The sequence below is a fragment of the Desarmillaria tabescens genome (assembly GCF_030435595.1).
Source record: "Desarmillaria tabescens strain CCBAS 213 chromosome Unknown EV420scaffold_78, whole genome shotgun sequence".
Taxonomy (NCBI): Eukaryota; Fungi; Basidiomycota; class Agaricomycetes; order Agaricales; family Physalacriaceae; genus Desarmillaria; species Desarmillaria tabescens.
In genome coordinates this window covers 1-21603 of record NW_026848377.1, presented here as the reverse complement: position 1 = coordinate 21603, position 21603 = coordinate 1, and the positions used below count along the sequence as shown (strand labels likewise).

Genomic DNA, 21603 nt, shown 5'->3' with positions numbered 1-21603 from the left:
ACTTATCTCATAGTCTAGGAACACAACATGAAATTGTCAGGCTGATGTTCCTCGACTATTTCTAATGCTTCCGGCAGCTTAGTTCCAAGCGAGAAATGGAATTTCTGAGGTACGTGTGAGTCATCGAGATGTCCTTTCTTCTCTTAATAACGATATTCCCATGTAGTATCGCCTCTTGCTGTTCCGGAATCAACTTTCGTCATCCTCCTACATATCATGGGAAGCTGTCTTTCCCTCTCTATTGATTATCGATTATCAATGAAGGACAGTCCGAGAGTTCACGCATATACTCAGCTCAACCTGTCCGCCGACATGCTGAATTCAAAGCGTGTTATGTTTCTCTGGACGATACTACGTACATTTGTTCACCCATTACACTCGTTCTTGTTCTTGCGAATCCTTGTAATGCCTCCCTGGAGATCAATACGTTGTCGGTAGGCGATCCGTTTCATTCACAGCACGAATCTGATTCACTCCACCATACTAGTCAATACATACTATCAATTACTTCGCCATAACTCGTACATTGCGCGACATTCAGCACCAAATTTATTCTGCCTAGCCACGAAGCGGCAATCCTTTCTCAGCAAACGCCGGCCCTGAAGAAAATCAAGGCGTCTATCCGCTCCCGAAACAAGCGTGCCTGGGTGTCAGAGAATACTGAATGCTGTGCCTATATGCGTTCCGTCTTCTTGATGATCATCTTCGATAGACAGTGCCCTCCTTTCCCTACATCTTAACATCAAAGATGAATCATTTTTTGCTTCACTTCCCATCGGTTCCGTCTTGCCAATGTACAGGATATAGGACCCCTCACGCGATCCTGGAAATCAGTACACTAATCTGAATTTTTCAGTAGTTCGAAGCGAAGGCCTCCACGCACTTCGTTCAGAAAACCCCTGGAGACCCGTCATTACTATCGAGGATGGGCGTTCGTCGAACATACATGAAGTATGGCTCGGGTTCGACAGGCAGAATCCTGACCAGAAGGCGTCAGGATTCCAATTGTGAGTGGTCTTTCTTTGAGTATGACTTGACTTTGAATGTCGTCAGATACGAGGAAAATGTGTGTGCCATTACAATCGAGGCGTGGTATCAGCCCGTCGTGAGGAAGAGCAAGAAGACACTGCTTGGAAGTGCTACATACTCGTTGGTCGAGCTCGATGCTGAGATACATAGTATGTGCTGGTCATACGATTACCACTCAGTCCTAATCACACACCTCTAGAATCAAAGTCGAGCTCGTCCCTCAGCATAACAACATCAGCGCTGACTCAGCTTCATCACCTATCATATTCCTCCGCCTAAATCCCGTGACCGACTCTTCCCCGACGCATACCCTCCAACTCTTACCAGTACCAGACATCGTCCACTCCCTACCACCGTCTCCAGATCCCCACCATCTCAGCCCAAACATCCTGGGACTTTCGATGACGCCGAGCAGTGGCAGTGGGAGCGGCAACAACACTCCCCGTGGAGGCTACGACGACATCTTCGAGCCCCTCCTCGTCTCACCATCCAGCTCCCTCCTCAGCCCACTGACGGTCCCCAGCCCGCTCCCCCAATACAGCGATATAGACGAGCCTCTCCCAGAGTTCAACTTCGCGGAACGCGTCGTCTTGTCTTTTACGATCTACCAGGAACTCAAATGTGCAAAGCTGGAGAAGGATTTCGAGGTTGCGTTTGGGAAGCAGCAGGAGGAGTGGACTTATGTTGCTGGTTTGGTGCGTCCATTCTTTTGCTTTATTCTGATTGCGGAATTAACACTGGTTCCGTCTTGTAGCTCCTAGCACTAGTACTCATCGCGTACGTCCCCATCCTCCATTCATTCATTCTCTCCATCCCTAACATCTCCCTTTCACAGAGTAAACACCGCCGTCTTTGCCACCACCCCCGACTCCCAATTTGCCGTGTCCTCCTCTGCCCGACTAACCATAGCAGCCTCCGCTACCGCATTTGGCTTCGGACTTATCTGCGACGTCTGGTTCATCAGCCGATATCGGTTCGGCCCTACTTCCACTCTCACGCAGAGGTCCCTTGACCTCTTCGGGACCTATTTCTTCTTTGCGTTCTCCGCAAGGATACCGATGATTTGCCTGCTGGTGTCTTCGGTATGGTTGCTGGTGTTTCTGGGTATTATGGCGTGTATGGTGAGTGTGGATGTGGTGCTTGTGGTGGGGGTGATTGTTGGGCTGGGGATGACGGTGGAGGTTTGGGTGTGGGGTGGGGTATTGGTGTGTGAGGAGGGTGAGGTGGGTGTTTGGGGGGAAGTGGGTGACGTGCGCGGGTGCAGTTTCGCGTAGTAGGGGTTATATTGCCCTTGTTCCTGTAGATAGTAATTTATAGAGATGTATCTATAAAACGGATCCTTGAATACACACATTTTTGCATTCTATGACGGGGGTTGTGGTGCGACTGCCATCGAAAGTAAGCAGGCTACAGAGAGAACCTCTCCCTTTTCTAATGCCTCATGCCCCTTTCCGCCAGATTCCACTGCCACCAAGCTAGACTACTAGGCTATTTGTTCTACAAGTCATCGACACTCGACCCTACCTGAAGAATCCATCCTGTTCCTGTGCGAAGTTTCGGGAATTTCAGGCGCAATTGCACATTAGATGAGACAAAGAGTGGGTAGTCGAGGCCGGAACTAAAAATAGATAAGCGTGGTGCCTGCCGTGTCGGCACCGACCCCTCCTTGGTTCGAACCGCGACGCACTTACGTCTGCTTGCCAGCAAAGGTAATTTTACGATGCTGAGTGTCGAGAAACATTTCCTGCAATGGTTCACCTATACATCACTATCTTAATCTCAAAATTCTTGTCCCTCTCTCTCCTTAGGCTCCCAGTGCGCAAATATCCTGAAACCGCGCTCGATGGGCTCAGATTCCTTGCAGTCGAGGGCCCCCCGTACGCATTACATTGGACGGAAAATGCCCATTCGTCTTCTCGTAATTCGAAAACTTGATCATTTCATGCGCCTTGATTTTCCACTTTTTACCATTTGGATGATAAAACATGGATTTTTGATGAGCCAGCCTAGGAAGCAGTATTAGATCGATACGTCTCGTTTCGGTCATGGCAACCGAGACTCGGACGTTGTTGAGTCAGGCGCGTTTAGGTAGGGGGCCTGATCTTCCGAACAGCAGCTGGGTTACAGTTATGGATGGCTCCGAGGTGTCGATAGACTTGAAACTTACGCGAGACTACAGGTTTAACAGCGTCTGCCATCTCTTTCTTGTTGGTGCTGAATCGGGTGTCGAGCTTCTCCCGGACGGAATTCTCAACTACCTCCTCAATTCCGTGCATTTTTCCGTGGTGGCTCTTCGATTCTAGTAGGAGAATATTAAACCTGGTCAGAAGCAATAGGGAAAACTAACTGAATACTGTGCTCTTTCTGCCGGGTTTCCTGTTGCTCTTCGTTAGGCACAAATTCTTCCCTATCCCAGAATGTCAACAAACGCCTGCATACAGAGAGTCGACGGACAATCCGAGAGGGTGACCCATCCCGTCTTCCTCGATGTCTTTGCCGTCCCCATATCCACGCTTGAAATCCTCAAGCCGTTCCTTAACAGTCACCTAGCATGCTGTCTGCTTTCATCCTCGGCATCAACACCCCTCTTGAAATATACATGTCCGAGGCGTAAGAGTGTCTCTTCCCTCACTCAAAGTACGCCTTGGAATCTTCGGTCAGTTTACGATGGGTAGGTAGGCACGTTGGACACCTGGCGTAGATAGCATGGTGTTGGTACGCCAACACTCTCGTATAACAACCGTGTACTTGATTATCTACTAAGTCGTATTAGTATATCGCCTGGGGTTGATAGCTTTGACTGCGGTTCAGCAAGCGTACTTTGCGGCAATGGATGGAGAAGATTACAGAGGAATCAGCTGATCGAGAACGGAGAGACTATGTTTTTGAAATATTGGAAAAAAAAACTGGAAAAGGAAAAGATGATCATGAATACTTGCATTTTCCATCTGTATCCATGCGTTTAAAGAACTTGTTACGCACAATGGAGGTAGGTGTTTCCATAGTTCCATTGATTTTGGGAATTGTGAGAGTTCTTCGGGAAAATTGTACGTTCATTAGTATACATGATTGGCAAGAGGAGCCATGGCCCGTAATGAGTCAAATGGAGTTGAAAGAGAAGCCATATGAAAAAACACGAAATTTCTGACAAAGTCATGGCCTATACAGTATTATCGCACTCGACGGTTGCGCGAGAAGACGAGGCAGGGGAAGTCAAAATGAACACGTGTCTGGCGCATGATAGGGGAATTTTCAGCATTGCGGCAGGTGCTTAAACCAAATATAAATATTGGAACTAGTTTTCAAGTTTATACGACGCGTCATTTAGCATCATCGTCGCGTCAACAAATGCGTACTAAGAAAAACAAAGTGGCTGTGCAATTCACGAGGTCCATCGATCCCGGGCCGGTGGCAAATACCCACAATCATTTCATTCAACGGCCACCGTGTCGTTCATTTCCCTTCCTACACGATCTGCCTTCCGTAATCACAATACTCTTCTCAAACTTGTCGTCGTAACCTGTCTTGAGTAGCAGGAGCCTGAATTATTCACGCAGCCTAGGTTGAGCCCGGGATGACGATGGTTGGGAAGGGTCACAGCTGAAATGTGAGATAGTGATTCAGAATCATTTTTCTCATTGATGACCTGACCTTGAAAGGTTCAAGGTAAGACCTGCCATTCCGCTTAGTATGCTGAGACGTAACAGTAACAGTAACATGAATCAAACAACGCAAAAGGGAAACGAACCCTGCCTCCCTAGGTGGTGGGAGCAGCAAAAACCTTCTAGAGTCTAGACGACATCTATAATTTTACCCCCAGGAATCGAACCTGGAGCATGGCTATAGATAGTTACATGCTAGGCCACGAGAGGTGGTGGTATAAACGGCGAGAGATGAGTTGGGTAGTCGGCGGGTCACTATGCTTCGAGCTGGTAGGGAGTGGATGGGCAGGTCGTCGCCAAACCCTAGGATGTGGGAACCGATTCGGATTAGTTTATCAGACATTCCGCGTGCCGAAGTCATCCGCACCTCCAAGGGGAGATCATGGCTTTGGAGTCCAGTAAGCAGGAGTTGAAGCAGAGGGTGATGTCACTGCATGCATAATTGTCTTCGGGGATGTGCGCGCCACACGGATTCAACCCTCCCTCTTGAAGTAGCCGATACAGCGGGTCAGTGAGCGCGCGCGAGAACCAGCATCCTCTTGCGCGTCAACGAGGTGGAGATCAGGTCTATAAAAGAAAATAGGGTGCTGAGTGGGCTGTACACGAACAGCTAGTAATAACGCACCGGGACTACCCGGGTCGATAATCACACGCGCTCACTTCTTCCAGTACTGACCTCCCCTCCTCCATCTCCTCTCAAAAGTCTTCCTTTGCTCCTGACAAATCCAATCCGCTTCACTCGAACGCAGACAGTAATGGGAACTCTAGCAACGCTCCGCCTCTCAATCTCCAGAATCTGATGAAAAAGAAGTCTCTCATACCCGGTAAAAACTCCATCCCTGCACCTGGACGACGCGCCTCGGCTTCAGAACATGTGCTGGAGAAGGAGAAAGGTCCTTTACCTGGATTTCCTAGGCGCGTTCAGACCTCGAATCCCAACATTGTTGCTTCGCACCCTCTGCCTCCACCTCTGTCGATGTCTCCACTCTATGCTGGCGCTGATGTCGCTCTTAAACCAACTGATCCTTCCCAGTCTCATACTCTGCAATCACCTACTGAAAAGGATGCGCATATACCCGCCTCTTTTTCTGTTCCTGATGTCTCTTTTGCATCTCCTGCAAAGCTGAATACGAAATTCCAACACATGCCTCAGCCTCAATTTGGCGGTCCTCAGCGCACGAACGAAAACAGGAATAAACATAGAAGTGAGTTCGGCGAAGACGAAGCAACATATACCTACGATGCAGATTACGGTTCTGGTCAGAATAAGAGATACAAGATGGATGGTCCAGACGTACGTCATAGCGTTCTTGATGTTGTGTCGTTCTCAGGTCTTATACTAGAAATATCCTGGTCCATTCTCCCCTGCCCCATTGTCAAGTCCGCTGCGCGGGGCCACACGGAATACCGCAACAGCCCTACAAGTTCAAATCGTGGATATCGTCAACATGCGGACAACGAATCGTTCCATGACTACGACCCCAACAACTTGTCGCAGGGCAACAACGAGGGGCCCTCGATAAACTTCTTGGACGTGATGCCAACATATTCGTCGAAGAACATATGGATAGTTACGAGGCCCTGATAGAGTTGAAGTGGAAGAATTGCACTATGGACGAATGGATTGCTGGGGCCGATGGTAAGCATTCATGTATCGCTACGCATTATGTCACCTCATTCGCCCCCAAGTTATGGTCAAGTACTCAAAGATCCTCGAATTTGTCAAGACTCATATGACGTACGCTTCCTTAGTTCCATACAATTTTTTTGTTGACCCTGTGATGCCGCAAGATGAAGCTCAAGTTATTTGCAACCTTTGATATGCAAGTTGATTCTCATGGCGTTGTTCTCGAGGAGCGCCAGAAGGTTCTAGCTGGGGTTAAGCAGAAGTTGGTGAGCGAGAGTGGGAATATTCTGGGACGAGACAAGTCGTAGTTCCTCGTGAGCTCTTGCCAATGGTGTAATTTCCTTTGCGCACCGACGCGTGCCAAACAGTATTAGCTTGCACCCTCGCTGCTGCAATTTCAGCGTTTTCTACGTAATTTCGCATCTATGCACTGTCACACGAGAAATTAAAGAATGCGGGAGGCTTATCTCCCTTCTGTCCCATGACCTGCTCTCTTGACTATGTTCGGGCAAGGTTACACAACTGATGCCCTTCGATGAGTCCTGCGGTATGCTGTCATTTGTTCATCCATGCACGTCGCCCTATTCCAACTGCCGCTATGCTGTGATCGGAAGTAGAAGAAAGTAAGGCTTTTTTCTTTCGATGGCATCTGCGTCTGATACCTGTTCGCACCGCCAACTCTTCTGCTACACGTCTTGTATACAACTTTCGAGGCCCGCATGTCATTGTTGACTGGCCTGCTACGGCGATAGAGCGCTTAGAGTGAACAATAGACCAGTTGAGTGGTATGCGATGGCAAACAATTCACTTTCACTCACACGATCGAACTGAAATGCGAGTTTGCCTGTCCTGTCTCTAAAAATGCCGCCGCCAGCTCTACGCAGAATCCAACATTTCTTCCATCACGTTTCATGTCAATCACGGTGGCCGAGGATGCCATCCAAATGTCAAAGCCGAATCTTTTATGTACGATTGTTGTCTGAGATCTTCCGATTACACGTGGTGTGGGTACGACAAAGTGGTGGTGTCATAGCTGACCGCTTGCCGCCGTGCAAGTACCTTATTCGTCACTTCCTCCAGCACACTGGACTCTGCAGTCAGTAAACGCCCTGTCCACGCACTTCGGCCAGCGCAAGTAACGGATCCTGATGATGAGCAGCGAAAAGAGGTGCGTTATCCTGGCATCTTGCAGATGTAACTTTTCATAAATGATTTCGTACCAGCATGTCAACAACAATGAAACGCAGAAACGGACGGCTCAACCTCAAGGACGAAGAAGACAGACTCGAGGCTTCCAATACAGCACTGCGAAATCTGGAGTCTCGTCGGTCCGTCCCAGCCTCTGTCATCTCGCCTTCCGTTATCAACGTCGCAAGTGCTCATCAGACATCGCTTCCTATCGGTCACCAGACCCATCATTCCTTTCGGTCGTTGGCCCATTCAGAATCAGACGATGAGGAGTTTGGAGCGGAGAGGGCGTCTATGTCGACTCCATTGTCGGAGAAGGCCCGGCGAAGCAGTACATTCGGGGCCACAAGCAGGGTGAGTCGGGACGAAATTTTCAGTATTGACTTGGAAGGCTTATCGCTGAGCATAGAGCGCCCAGGAAGAGCGGTATGACAGCAACTCCTCATTTACAAGGGGTCAACCTTGCATGGCCTCACCGGAGATGGAAGACGTCGCGACCTCGAATATCATACACACTCTCCCTAATAAACTTCTAACACTCATATTTGAGGCGGGCTTGGTCCTCACATACCCTTCGCTCGTCGAACCGAAGTCGCCTTTCGTGCCTATCACAGTGAAGAAGGTCTCGTCCTTCATGAATATGGTGATGCATGTCTGTCACCGGTGGCGGCAAGTAGCCATTCACACGCCAGCACTATGGACCACTTTGCACATCTCCAGGTCTCGAAAGGCGCTGGATAACCTCCCCAGCGTGAAAGACTTTCGCAACCCCATGCCTTGGGTTACCGAGCACCTCATGCGGTCGCAGTGCCTTCCTCTAGACATCAGCCTCGACTGTCGGCACATCTCGATAAAATCCGTATTTAACCAGCTCATACCGGAGAGTCATCGCTGGCGCAGTCTCGTGATCACTATACCCTCTGTGCAAGACCTTCCGAATGCCCTATCCAGTCTCAAAAAAATCCCTGCACCTGCCCTTGAAACGCTGGAAATTACATCTCTCAAGTACCATGACTCTATTGCGCCGAATCTCACCTCCTTCTTCCGGGGCGGACTCTCACCCAACCTGTCCCACGTACGCCTGAACCGCGTCTCGCTGTCCTGGCTCGCATTCCCGCTTAAAGGCCTCACGACCCTCGACCTTCGCTTCATCATCTGGCCGACCTTCCCTCACCTAGCGGAAATGCTCTCCGGTTCGCCGAACCTCCAGAATCTCGTTCTCCACATCGACAACACTGCCGCTAAGCTTCTTAACAGGCGCGGTCGTGCTGCGATCAGCATCCCCTCCCTTCGGTCTCTCGAGATCCGCTTATTCAGCCAGGGATTACCGACTATTTGTCCTTTCCTCCAGATATTCTCCATACCTGCGTTGGAGAGCCTCACTTTGCGAGAAGTGACCTCGTCGGATTGGTGCAGGATTGTCGTGTACTTTCGTGTCAACTGCACATCGTACCCGGTCTTGCGCCATCTCAGGCTGTCGTGCATTCGTGGGCTAATCTCCGTAGATTCGAGTGCCGTGCGAGCCTTCCCACAGTTGACACATCTGTCGCTGAACGGGATCTACTCGAGTGCGCTTTGCCGCCTTTTAGTGGATGAGAGGACAGATGATGGGTATCACGTGCCAGTATGGCCAAATATGATGAGTCTGAGTATCCGTGGAGACGTGGATTTGAATGTCAGTTTGTTAGAGAGGGCCATTATTGCAAGAAGAAGGATGGGGAGAGCGCTGACGAATGTGGATCTGGACCACAGGATGCGTAGCGATCATCGATGACTGATTACGATATAGTGTACGTGGATCCTTCATCCTTGTCTCGAGCTTCTGTTGATCCTTTTCCGACTGGTTACCACTCTGATACCTTTTTATTTAGCGGTTTCAATTGCTATTTTGCTGTTTAATCTACATTCCAAGTTTATGCATTTGATAGGTTTATGGTACTTGCAATGTTATCGTCAGGACATCGTTCCCTGCGTAATCGCTTTTATATCTCAGTCACAGAGCTTTGAGACTAGGCCTTGGTATCTCTTAGGCCTGGCTCCCATGGACTCGGTGCGGCGTTGTGGCTCTCATGGTGCTACTAGTAGAATGAAGTAACTTGATTCCTTTACTTCGAGAGAAGGAGAATGACGTTATGAACCAGGATAAGGTTAGTCATGGCCACTTATTAGACTCCTTAATTATGATGCCTAAAGTTAGAAGTCTGCTCACTACCATGGTAATGCACGCAAAGGAGCTGAAGGAATAAGAGACCTAGAAGGAATTGCAAAGTTCGAATCGCACTCTTTGTCGATGCCAATGTCCTCCCTTATAGTCATTGGAGGTGTTACATTATGTCGACAGGCAACTTACTCGAACTGAGTTATTTAGTTAGCATCACTATTCGATGCAGTGTAACCTGATGGAAGGATTTTTATCGGGTTTAAAGAATTTTATTTACACAAGTCTAATTGGTACGAGATCTCGCCATTTGAGGCCTCCTCTCACTTCTCATGCTTTTCTGCAGGCGTCGGCCGCTCCACAGCGCATAGTCTTCCCATATCGATGATGTGCGGTCTCAGCCTCCCCACGGGAGCCTCCCCTCGGGAGGCTCAGCCGTCTCACCAGTGAGTACGAGCCACAGTCCTGAGGTATCGCGAGAGCTAACAGGCTTCTAGCTCCCTTGCCATGTCTCTCTTTTTACCGGACTATATCTACCTGGTAGTCTCAGCGAGAACGCTTATCGCTCTCGTTGAACTGCCAGGTACGTTTTTTCCCTTTCTTTGTAGTGCCACGCATGTTTATTTTTGGACTGTTTCTTCTTTTCGGCCTCTACGACCCTTCTGACGTAAGTCTTTCTTGTCGCGCTGTAGCCTCATCCGACTCTTAGCTCCTCCGCTCAGTCTCTTCAAAAAGCTTTTGGACGACGCTGAACCCTGCCGGCTAAGCCAAAACTTCTAACGCATTGCAACTCCATTCTCTCATGGAATTAGCACCATGTCGTGTTCTCCACCACATGCTTACAATTGCGCTCGAAATTCCCTTCGACGATCGAACCTTCGCATAGGAACAGGATGGATTCTCCAGGAAGGGCCCAGTGGCGACGACTTCTATAATAAACAGCTGTTTGCCTAGCTTGGTAGTGGTAGAATCTGGTGCAAGGCATTAGAAAAGGGAAAGGTTCTATATCCTGCTTACTCTCCAATGCAGTCGTACTATAACATTTGTCATAGAATGTGATAAATGCGTGTATTCTGGAATACATTTGTATTAGATACATCTTGATAAATTACTAACTACAGGAAAGAGGCCAGTACGTATATGCCCTACTATGCGAAACCCTGCACCCGCACATCACCCATCTCCCCCAAACACCCTCCTCACCCTCCTCGCACACCAATACCCCACCAATACCCACACCTCCGCCGTCATCCCCAGCCCGACAATCAGCCCGACCACCAGCACAACATCCACACTCACCACACACGCCATAATCCCCAAAAACACCAACAACCACACCGAAGACACCAGCAGGCAAATCATCGGTATCCTTGCGGAGAACGCAAAGAAGAAATGGGTCCTGAATAAATCGAGGGACCTTTGAGTGAGCGTCGAGGTAGGGCCGAACCGATATCGGCTGATAAACCATATGTCGCAGACGAGTCCGAGGCCTGAGGTCGTGGCGGAGGCAGCTACGGTTAGTCGGGCGGAGGAGGGCACAGTGAATTTGGAATCGGGGGTGATGGCGAAGACGGCTGTGTTTACGCTGTGAGAGGGGAGGCGTTAGTGATGAAAAAAGAGTATTTGGGATGGAAACGTACGCGACAAGTGCTAGGAGCTACGAGACAGAACAAGTGTTAATTCCGCAATTAGTACAAAGCAAAACAAACGACCCACCAAACCAGCGAAAGTCCACTCCTCTTGTTGTTTCCCAAACGCCTGCTCGAAGTCTTTCTCGAGCCTAGCACACTTGAGTTCCCTATAGATCGTAAAAGCCGATACCACACGTTTAGTGATTTACAGGGCCCGGCCCTGAAAAGCCGGGCCCTGGGGGTGGGCTTGGTGAGGGCTCGGGCTCAGGCTTCATTATCTGAAAGCCTGAGCCTGAGGCCTGAGCCCGGGCTTCTTGGATCTAAATTATCATGGTCTCGGCGCAGATATGTGAGAGGGATAACAGGCGATCACTCCCTGATCAATGCTCGAGGATTTGCTCATGCTTCTTACCTTCTCATATCAACGCAATCAAGATGACACTAGCACTGTCGCGGTACTTCAACAACTGTACAACACATCAAGTAATATATTTCCGACTCATTTTTTCGTTCTGGATGCATGCTATATCAAGTATTCAGTTGATACATCCTCTATGTATACTAACAACCTTTTCTTTCAGAGACTTTCACCCAAACCAGCACCCAAAAAACCCTTGCTTCTTGTTGGGTACAAAGCCCAGGCCTGAGCCCGAGCCGGGCCTGAGCCTGAGCGGGCTTGGGCTCAAGGCTCGCATACCTGATATTTGGGGCTTCGGAGCAGCTTCAGGTCTTGCCATGGGCACGTCGTCATCTGCATCGTGATAAAATTGATTTTCGAGGGGGATTTCAAGTTTCCGTTGGCATCGAGGGCACACTTATCTGTCATGATGCTCAGAATGCGGTCGTAAGTCTGCGAAAAAAAAGGACTCTTTCGTGAACTCCTCTGGCTTAAAATTAAGCAGTATTTGACAGATGCACAGGCCAGCAGGGCCAAATTATTGCGCAATATGTGCGGGTAGTCAAACTCAAAGGATGAAACAGTAGTAGAATAGAGGCAGCAGAAGCAGGAAATAGAAAGTATTCTATGCTGGTAAGATTAGAGCTTGAGTAGAGCGAGTGAAAGAAGATCGGGTGGTAGCGCTGAAGAGCTTGCGGTGCCAGCACATCGTGGTACGATGTTAAGTGTATAGCAAACACGCGTACAGCATGATCTGATGATGGTTATTTTTAGATACATACACGGCCGTCGATTACCGTATGACGGCCGTGTTTATACGGTTGCTAACGGGATACGGGATGTCCATATACCGTCCGTCTCTGGGCAAGTTATTTTGTCAGACAGAATGGGTACGGTATCCGTATGACGGCACCCGTATAACCGTACTATACGGTGACGGTGCGAAGCCCTAATCATAATCGTAGGCGTAGTGTCTTCGTATCTGCCGACAATCAATGTCAAGTAATACCCAGAGAACAAAGAAAAACAACTTACAATCGAAAACCTGACGCCTTCTGGTCAGGATTCTGCCCATCCGACCCGAGCCACATCTCATGTACGATCGACGACCGGCCATCCTCGATGGTGATAACAGGCCTCCAGGAGTTTTCTGACCGAAGAGCATGGAGGCCCTCACTTCGAAGTACTGCAAAAGAGTCAGATTAGGCGGCGTGAGAGGGGCGGTAATAAGTACCTGTGATATCCCATATCATGTACATTGGGATTGAGGGGAAATGATACGAGATGTGACTTTTTGTAGGCCAAAGATGTAGGGAAGAGCGAGCACTGCCTATCGAAGATGATCATCGAGAAGACGGAACGCATGTAGGCACAGCATTCAGTATTCTCTGACACCCACGCGCGCTTGTTTCGGGAGCTGATAGACGCCTTGATCATCTTCCGGGACGAGAACGTTTACTGAGAAAGGATTGCCGCCCTCTGAGAGTAATGGTGTTGTAGGCTGGGGAGAATGAATTTGCTGCGGCACGTCGAAGATCATCCGAGTCAGAAAGAATGCTTCATGGCGACTATCAATTGGCAGGCTGGAATGAATTAGATCTGTGATATAACTGAAACGAAGTATTTACTGTGCAATCAATTAATCGCCAGGGAGGCATTACAAAGATTTACAGTAATCAGTAGAATGGACGGACGGACGTAGCATCATATCACCATCGCAAGACCCACAAGCCGTTTTGGTGTAATGCCAGGATATTGCACATGCATAAGGACATTGAGCTGGATATATGCGTGAACTCTCGGACTATCCTCCACTGATGGTGAGGGAGTAAGACGGATTCCCATGATACGTGGAGGATGATACATGTGTCAGGATTTGATGATGCCGGAACTACAAGGGAACGTCAGTATTAAGAGAACAAAGAACATCTCGATGACTCACTCGGAAATTCTATTTCCCCCGTGGAAACTAAGGATACAGAAAGCATTATCCAGCACATGAGAACCACCAGCCTGGTGATTCGTGATCCGGCATCTGAGAGGAGATGAGTATCAAAGCGACTGTTTGAGCGTATGACTGTTACCGGGTTTCTTTCTCCTTCCGAAGGAACCAGACAGTCGCCAACATCAATTAGTGACTCGTCCTCGTCAGGCAGGTAATTCCTGTATAACGAGAGGAGGATCGGAGGAGCCACGGATGGAGCACAAAAAACGGCGTGCATTAGCATAGGCGCTTGCTCCTGAGGCGCGTCAGCCTTGATGGCGCCAGGCATGTGTAGGTCCGAAGGAAGACTGAGTCAGTACCATCGCAATGCAAGGTTGATGGGAATCGAAGAAAGCCTGATGACGAGCTTCAGACCCTCGATCTGAATTCCAGCCTGGCAACACCGCTCGACCAGGTTTTTTTCCGAGACGACTTCACCGCGCCAGGCCAGCAAGGTCGCCCTCTCCGACAAGAAGACAGGAACCCCTTCAACTTCCTCCTACTATGACATTGAACGTCTTCCGCATGCCGGTCCGTAATACAGAGGGAGTGAACGAATTTACTGTCAAGTTGGGGGGTGCGGGTAAGGGAAAGAATGCTTAGCGATGCAATGATCTGGACTCTGCCACCCAAGTATACGTCCCAGATGTGCAGAAAAGACTCGACCGATAATTATAAAGCGTAAATTGGATGTATAGTGACGAAAGGACGTTCCACGGAGTCTGGACAAAGTGGAAATGGAAGTGTTGGCGTTTGGTGTATACGGAGGAAAAAGACGTCCCGTGGGGTTACATATATATCAGTTCGAGAAAGGGGGTTCATCCCTGTGAGATTGATTCCAGAGGTAACAGTCACTTGTGTACATCTGGCGGTTCCGCAAGTGTGAGAAGCTGGTGTACTTGCTTGCAAGCTTCGTTCACAGAACGCACGGTTGACGAGTATGCTAATCGCAGCAACATACCGTGTTGCCGGTACAACATCCTCCCCTATCCGCGGGAAACTCGGCTGGAGTGAAGTAGTGAGTGAGTTCGGCGAGTGGGACTATCAACGGTATTTCCCATACATTCACGCGTGTCCCACAGAATGTAGTACCAGTACCACGGAACCCTCAGGTGCTTGCAATGAGGGGAACACTTAACGTTCGAGGCAGGGCAATGATATTCTGTATTGGCGCAACAGTACTCTGAAGTACATCGCGGCGAAAGCTATCAATAGCAAACCTATATGATCCTCCATAAGCCAACCAAAGACACTCAGAAGGTAGTAATAAACGTACCTGTGATGGTGCGCCAATGACACTCCAGCTAGCGTAAACGCATCTTCTGAAGCTGGCCGCGACGTTTGATGCTGTTTTTGATTGTGAGATGATTTAAATTTTAAACCAGAGATCCGCCAGAAACTGACTCACGGAACAGTTGCAGAATGGAAATTGGACAGAGATTTCCATTTTTGAAATGGTACAACATGAAAGGTGACCATTGTTGATCGCAATGTACAATGCAATACTGGATAAATTTCAGTAGTGGAGAGACGTCTTCCTGAACGACAAGCGTACCTCGTTCCATCTAACGATGGGTGCTCCCTTTGCCGCATTCAAGCCACTCCCAAAGGCGGTACGTCTTGAAAAATGATCCACGATCCTAGATAACCTGCTCAACGGACGACCCAGCATAGTGGGAAAAAGTCATACCTTGAAGAGGCGCATAGCCATGAGAATGCCACGACGATACTCCGTCCTCGTTGTCCATCGCAACGAAACTTCAAGAGTCGGCACAGGCAATGATAATCCACCTATTATTGTTTCAGAATAGCACAGTCATGGATGCGGGGCAATCGTACTGACGCCAAAATAAAATCCTTTCACGACCTCTGGGGCATTCGAAATCCCTGTCTGTGTGTCACCTGTGGGTGAGGACTAAGCATGTAGTCTTCTGTAGACATGGTATCAATACAATCAAGAGAGACGTAAGAGTGCTTGCTTTGCCCTTCGTAAATGAGTCAAAGAATACCAAAATAACGGGAAAGAAGCGTAGCGGATATCATGTCGAGGCTGGAACAACGATATCTGCTGTGGACAGACAAGAAATTTCTGATAGGAAGATGGCCACTGTGACGGCTTCCGTAATATTTGCTACCGTCACCAAATAAGAGACTTTTCAAGTACGGACTCAACAGAAATTCACCCACCTGAGTTAGTAAGCACACTGCTACGAGCACTCTTCCTGTAGTCCTCTCTCTCCGTACAAGTAACGTACTTTTCGGCGGAACGAGGTTGATGAGCTTCAATGCGGCGTGGGGGCATGGATTGCGAACCGAATCTTCATAACGTCTGCCATGACTTGCAGTCCCGACATTTTCTGCCTTTTCGGAAGAGGTACAAGGTTTGACTATGACAAACAACACTGCAGGGATATCAGTGGAGATAAATGATCTTTTGGGGTGACCGACATACCGCTGCTTGGGCTTGTACACATCCTTCCACGAGGTCGTGCTCAAGCGACTCACATCATTGGTATGCACCTAAAGACAATTACTAAGTTGCAGGTTCAGCATAGTTGATTTGCGCGTCGTACCTTGAGCCTTCTGATGGTAGGGCATCGAGGAGCAGCACAATTCTCCGTCGCTACTTGAAACGACCGCCACTCAGCTCGGAGCTGCATTCCTTCCCACCATCCTCCATCCCAGGTTGCGCGAATAGCCAGGCCCCCGCTCAAGACAGGATACGAAGACAATGTAAAGAAGAGTATCGCAAATTAGAAAAGTAGACCGGGGATAGAGGCAGAAAATAGACGACAGGATGGTCGAATGAAAAGATTGTGGATGTTTGTCCTCAGTGGCCGGCACCGGCGCGGCGGGCCTCCCGAATTGCCCAGCCACCGTCAACTTTCGTTAGGACTACGCGCTCGTTAACGCAACGATAATGCTGAACGACGCGTCATCTAAGCGTGAAGACTAGCCGAGCTATCCATATTTCGTTTAAACTATTGCTGCGATCCTGAACATCACCCTGTCATGTGTGCGGACGCGTTTTCAGACACGATTTTTTGACTTTCCCCTCCGAGCCGCCGCTTCTCGTCTTCTTGCGTTGCCGTCGACCTGCGATGTTACATGATTTCTCTGGTATATGCGACCACTTTAGCAAATATTTCGTGTCTTTTCGATATGGCCACAGTGTGCTCTCGTTCCACTTGTTTTGGTTCATTACTGCTCCTTTTGTATGACTAAATACAAACAATCAGAAAGGATCATTCTGGTTATGGTCGGTTACGCGTACCAGGCCATGTGCGGCGTCAAAGTCAGATCCACGAGAGAAAGAGAGTTGCGAGATGGACCAGTGAAGTGTCGGAGAGCGATGGGTGCAATGGTGATGGGCATCAGAAATGAAGGTGGCGAAGCCCGCGTCGAAGCTTGATCAGAGAAGCAGTACCCCCGGACACTACGTGCACACGGGCGTGCGACGGGCTTCTGCAGTGCCACACTGCTATGCGTAAACGTAGAAACCATTGCAATTGGTTCTGGCACGCCAAGGGATTTAGGTTCGGAGGGAGGAAGGACACGCCTTCCATGGATGGCGAGGGTTGTTCGAGCTTGACGTATTTCCGAGCAGGGGTGCTCTGTCGACGGTAAATGTGCCGGAAATTGTTAAGGTAAATGCACGATTTTCATCCCAGCGCCTCAGGATCATTCAAATGGTAGGAGACATACGGGGGAAAAATTTGTGGAGAAGGGAGCTATGGTCTTTACTAGCACAGATTGCATTGTTGTCATATCGTATAGCAGTCGCGCAAAATTAGCATGGGAGAACGTAGTGTCTTATTACGCGCCATACGAATACAATATATGTGTCGAACTGGGAGCTAATGAGCTCGTGGTTGGTGGCTCCGTACCGACATTTCACCATACTTAGTGACATAGAAGTCGGAGCATTCTGTATGTGACAAGTCAAATTTTAAACTGGGCTCAGAGAAATGGAAAACGAGTACCTCAAGCCTACGTGCGCGCGATGTCCGTGGAGGTGAACCACTGGGAAAGAAATTGAAAAGCGAGTACGAGGGCATGACTCTTGATGGAAACGACCCCGCAGACTCGGTTATCTGGATCTGCAACATCTAAGTATGAGCAAACGGTCAGGGGAAAGGTCTTACCGGCACTGTTCACTGTCTCTTCCTGTCCTGATCGTTGTGGTCCAAGAATACAGGGACTACCCACCTATGATGCAAACGATGCAATGTTGATGGCGCACCCAAAGAGTCCTTCTCGGCAGGTTCTGTATCCTGGAGGTGAGTTATACGATACCATGAGGAAAAAAGGGACCGACCTGAGAGAATGAATACATGTTCCATGAATCCTTCCTGTCGAGATCTATTGACGACGACAGTCGTGCCGAATCATGAGCTAAGACATCTGAGAAGCGTAAGATTCACAACATTCTGTTCAGCTTCAATACACGTACCAATCTCGGCACAAACGCTCCAAAGCACCGCAAACGGAGGTTCACCTGGAACAGAGCGGCAGGATGACGGTCCTGTGGGACATTCCATATTCGTATTAAGCGGTTCCAGTCGAGAGCGATACGTCGTTGACCGTCTCTGCAGTCGCAGACCACCGTTGAAAGTATTCCAGAGGGAAAAAAAAGGACGGGATTGATGACATGGGAGGGCAAGCGAATGCAAGGATGACGTGCGCGACGAAGGAAGAGTGAGGCTGTTCACTTCTCGGGGTGGGAGAAGCGCCTTCGTCTAGGTCTTTGTCACGTGGAAAACTTTCAGGTAAGAAAATCCATGAGAGGACGGGACTTGTAGATTTCCGAGACTCACCTAGAACGTACGGCCCCAGTCTTCCTAGACGACAGAACTCTTTTGGCCTCCCTTACACCGGTTGCAAGACGGAGCGTTGTGTGGTATTCAGTTGCAGAATTTCGGTCGAGGAATCCATGAGAACGAGCCACGCCCTTCGAGATCGACCAGTAGAGCAGGAGCGCAATGGTGGTAGTGGGGAAGGAAGCACGCCAAATAATCCCAAATACTTCGGATCGATGTGCCGACTTTCCTTTTTTCGTTCTCTACCTGTACCTGTATCTATCATTTTGAACTTCCGTGTTTGTACTCCCACAGAATCGCGCTACGGGCCGTTGCACATAAGGTGTCTGGGGTACCATTGCTGTCATTGAGGGTCTGACGCGTGGTTTCCTTCTTCACCACCATCACGCCATCACGCTCCCGCTTTACTGGCCAATCTCGAACCTGCGTAACTCTGCCATGGATTCCTTAGCATCACTGACTCTACCAGGGACTTGGATACTGTGCTTCGCTCTGCAACCGGAATATCAGAGGCCGACAGAGTTCTGCTGCCTGGGACAATAGGGACTTCACTCCAGGTGCGTCGTCGAGCTCTTTCCCATTTCTTTACTGATGTATCCTTTGTACGTTAGTGGCAGTAATTCTCGCAGGAAGTCATCATTGTAGCTAGCCCCGTACGACTGAGGTTTCCACTCGAGTTGGAGAGGGACGAACCCTTGGTACTGAACCGGGATGGAATCTCGAAGATAGTGAGTCATTATCAATTCCGAAGTCTTCTCCTCATTTTTCCGCAGGTTGCCTTCCTCAATACTTTGGGACAGAATACTGTGCAGTTGTCGACAGCCCTCCTTTGTCTCTCATTTCGACGTAGTCACAAAGACAACCATCGACGTCTGATCTAACCATGAATACGACCGATATTGATCACTGTGCAAGGGATTGGTCAGGCAAAGTCCGGCCAAATAGCCTGTTACTGGTCGGTTTTCCCTTCCATTCATATTAATCCATATCTCACTCATGGAACCCAAAATCAAGTTCGACGAAGATTGGTCGTTTACGATGCCAGCTCTCCTTTTCTACTTCTCTGTAAGTTGGTATGCTCTTGCTGAACGACGATTTGTCTGACTGTGGGACAGTTTACGTCGTGTTTGTATATATATATTTTTTTCAATTAAAAACAACTGCGTTATCGAGTCCTAGCCGTCCATTTTTCGTGTTCATGCGCCTGCATCCATGAACTAAGAATTCACATCCGCATCAACGAAGGACCTTCACTCTTCTCCGCCTTATTATCCCACTACTCGACATGATGCGACTACTCCCTGCTTCCTCTGCGCGGGTCTAATACTGCTGTTAACGTTAACCCTCTCAAGGAATCTAACACTTTTCGATGTGCCTTGGTTTGACTCGGTACATGTAAATCTCGCTGTAACAACTTCATCGGCATGCTCGGCTCCCTCGAAGACCTATAATCATCATCAAGACGTTGCATGAGCGGATCAAGCTCGAACCACATTGTGGTGACGTAGGATAACGACCTCTTGTCCTCGGCGTCTTGAACGCCGGCCACAATTTTCGAATTCCAACACCACATCTGCGACCTAGGCTACCGATTGTTGAAGAAACTTTAGTGCGTCTACTTACCTTATTCTGTCCGATTCACCTAACATGACCTCCCACAGCTCTGCGGCATTGTCTTGGAAGCTCGAAGTAGCCATGAAGAGGAAACGCCGCATGTCGCCCCCTTCATTACGCTCATATTTGCCCCGTGCCCGAGGAGAGGAGAAGAACCAGGATGACCTGTATATCGTCTTCGGTCATGCAGACCCGGCTGAAGAAAGCCACATCGGTGAGCGAGATCTATTCCCGTTAATGTGCCTAACATTCACTTACTGTCGATGAAATAGAAAATCTGTGTGGACACGCAATAAGAGATAGTCGAGAGTCAGTTATACTATGACACCTCGCACCGGACTTGTGTCGCAAAGGATCCAAATGCGTCCTGACTCTTTTATTTCGTTCCCTTTGTTCTTCCTCACCCCTGGATATTCAGGGTCCATCCTATTTTAAAGCCGTCGTAGTCGGACCGCCCAACCTCAATCTCTTGTCCGCCGACTGCATTACGGACTTGATCAAGGGTTATGCATTATGTGAAATGATGAGGCACATCGTGAATAACGCTCATTTTCTCCCTAAAGTTGTCGAACTCATCAGTTTGCATAGTCATTTTCGTCTTGTTACTGATACTGATCCTCCCGGCTTGAACACCTTCCTCCTCGCTTCGCAGTAGACGGCTGAAGGCTACTGTAAATGCAAGATTACAGAATATGGAGGGTACGTTATCTTGACAGCTGGATTGTATGGCGTGCTGAATTCTTTTCCCGCCGAAGGTAGAGCACTCTCGGCTTCGCAGGAAATATCTGCTTTGAAAGACAGTATTCGTCCACAAGCATCCATAATATTCTTGTTCGATTGGTCACTGCATTTCGAGGTGTAGAACCAATTGCGGCATGCTGCTGGTACAGAACAGCGCGTACTGATTGTAAAATTCGATGACCGGTTCCTATTTGTTGCCATCATTGATATCTGTACATGTTCAGCGATTATTATCGACACGGGTTAATTAAATTCTATGTGTCGCAGACCGGAGGAAAGTCTCGGACGACCGCCATACCATAAATATTCTACACTTTAACGTTCCTATGGGCGTTGAATAAAGAAAAATAGACCAGTATCGAGGCGTTTTGGTAGTCATTGACCACTATTTCCCATGCGAGTAAGGTTTATAAAAATCATTCATGGTACCACATGCTTACTCGGAATATCCTCTAAGTTTTCGTACTTTTCCGCAGCGAATAAAAAAAGAAAATTCAGGAGAGTCAGTGTCAAGCCACTGTTGTGCCGACAAATCGCACGTCTTCAGGTTTACCTATCTGAGACAATAGGACCCGTGAATGGATAACGACGCATAGATGCATCTTGCTGCTTTAAATGTACACGCTATCTTTCAGCGTCTATTTGTCGGCAACACGGCTGATGGCAATGTCACGTTTCAACAGTTTGGGCCTCTGAGCGCTAATTGAGGTTGTTTCCTTCCTTCTTACTGCACAGCATCACTACCACTTGGT

The 21603-nt window shown here is 48.7% G+C and overlaps 4 protein-coding genes across 4 annotated transcripts; 3 read left to right on the top strand and 1 right to left on the bottom strand.

The window, feature by feature from the left end:
* Window positions 1-95: 95 nt before the first annotated feature.
* On the top strand, window positions 96-2303 carry EV420DRAFT_1486009 (uncharacterized protein; the record flags this gene model as incomplete). Its single annotated transcript, XM_060470335.1, has 7 exons — window positions 96-109; window positions 542-669; window positions 860-1007; window positions 1054-1178; window positions 1237-1724; window positions 1784-1806; window positions 1865-2303. The coding sequence occupies 7 exons, from the start codon at window positions 96-98 to the stop codon at window positions 2301-2303; spliced, it is 1365 nt and encodes a 454-aa protein (XP_060323505.1).
* Window positions 2304-4865: 2562 nt separating this feature from the next.
* On the top strand, window positions 4866-6626 carry EV420DRAFT_1486007 (uncharacterized protein; the record flags this gene model as incomplete). Its single annotated transcript, XM_060470334.1, has 6 exons — window positions 4866-5089; window positions 5361-5985; window positions 6035-6155; window positions 6190-6330; window positions 6392-6429; window positions 6483-6626. The coding sequence occupies 6 exons, from the start codon at window positions 4866-4868 to the stop codon at window positions 6624-6626; spliced, it is 1293 nt and encodes a 430-aa protein (XP_060323504.1).
* A 478-nt stretch (window positions 6627-7104) lies between these two features.
* EV420DRAFT_1135516 (uncharacterized protein) lies at window positions 7105-9602 on the top strand. The gene is made up of 4 exons (XM_060466004.1): window positions 7105-7486; window positions 7542-7860; window positions 7916-9294; window positions 9378-9602. The coding sequence occupies exons 1-3, from the start codon at window positions 7467-7469 to the stop codon at window positions 9278-9280; spliced, it is 1704 nt and encodes a 567-aa protein (XP_060323503.1). The 5' UTR covers window positions 7105-7466; the 3' UTR covers window positions 9281-9294; window positions 9378-9602.
* Window positions 9603-10837: 1235 nt separating this feature from the next.
* On the bottom strand, window positions 10838-11470 carry EV420DRAFT_1279281 (uncharacterized protein; the record flags this gene model as incomplete). The annotated part of the gene is made up of 2 exons (XM_060468132.1): window positions 10838-11249; window positions 11331-11470. Coding segments are annotated over 2 exons (552 nt in total), but the record flags the coding sequence as incomplete, so codon positions are not given.
* Window positions 11471-21603: the final 10133 nt, after the last annotated feature.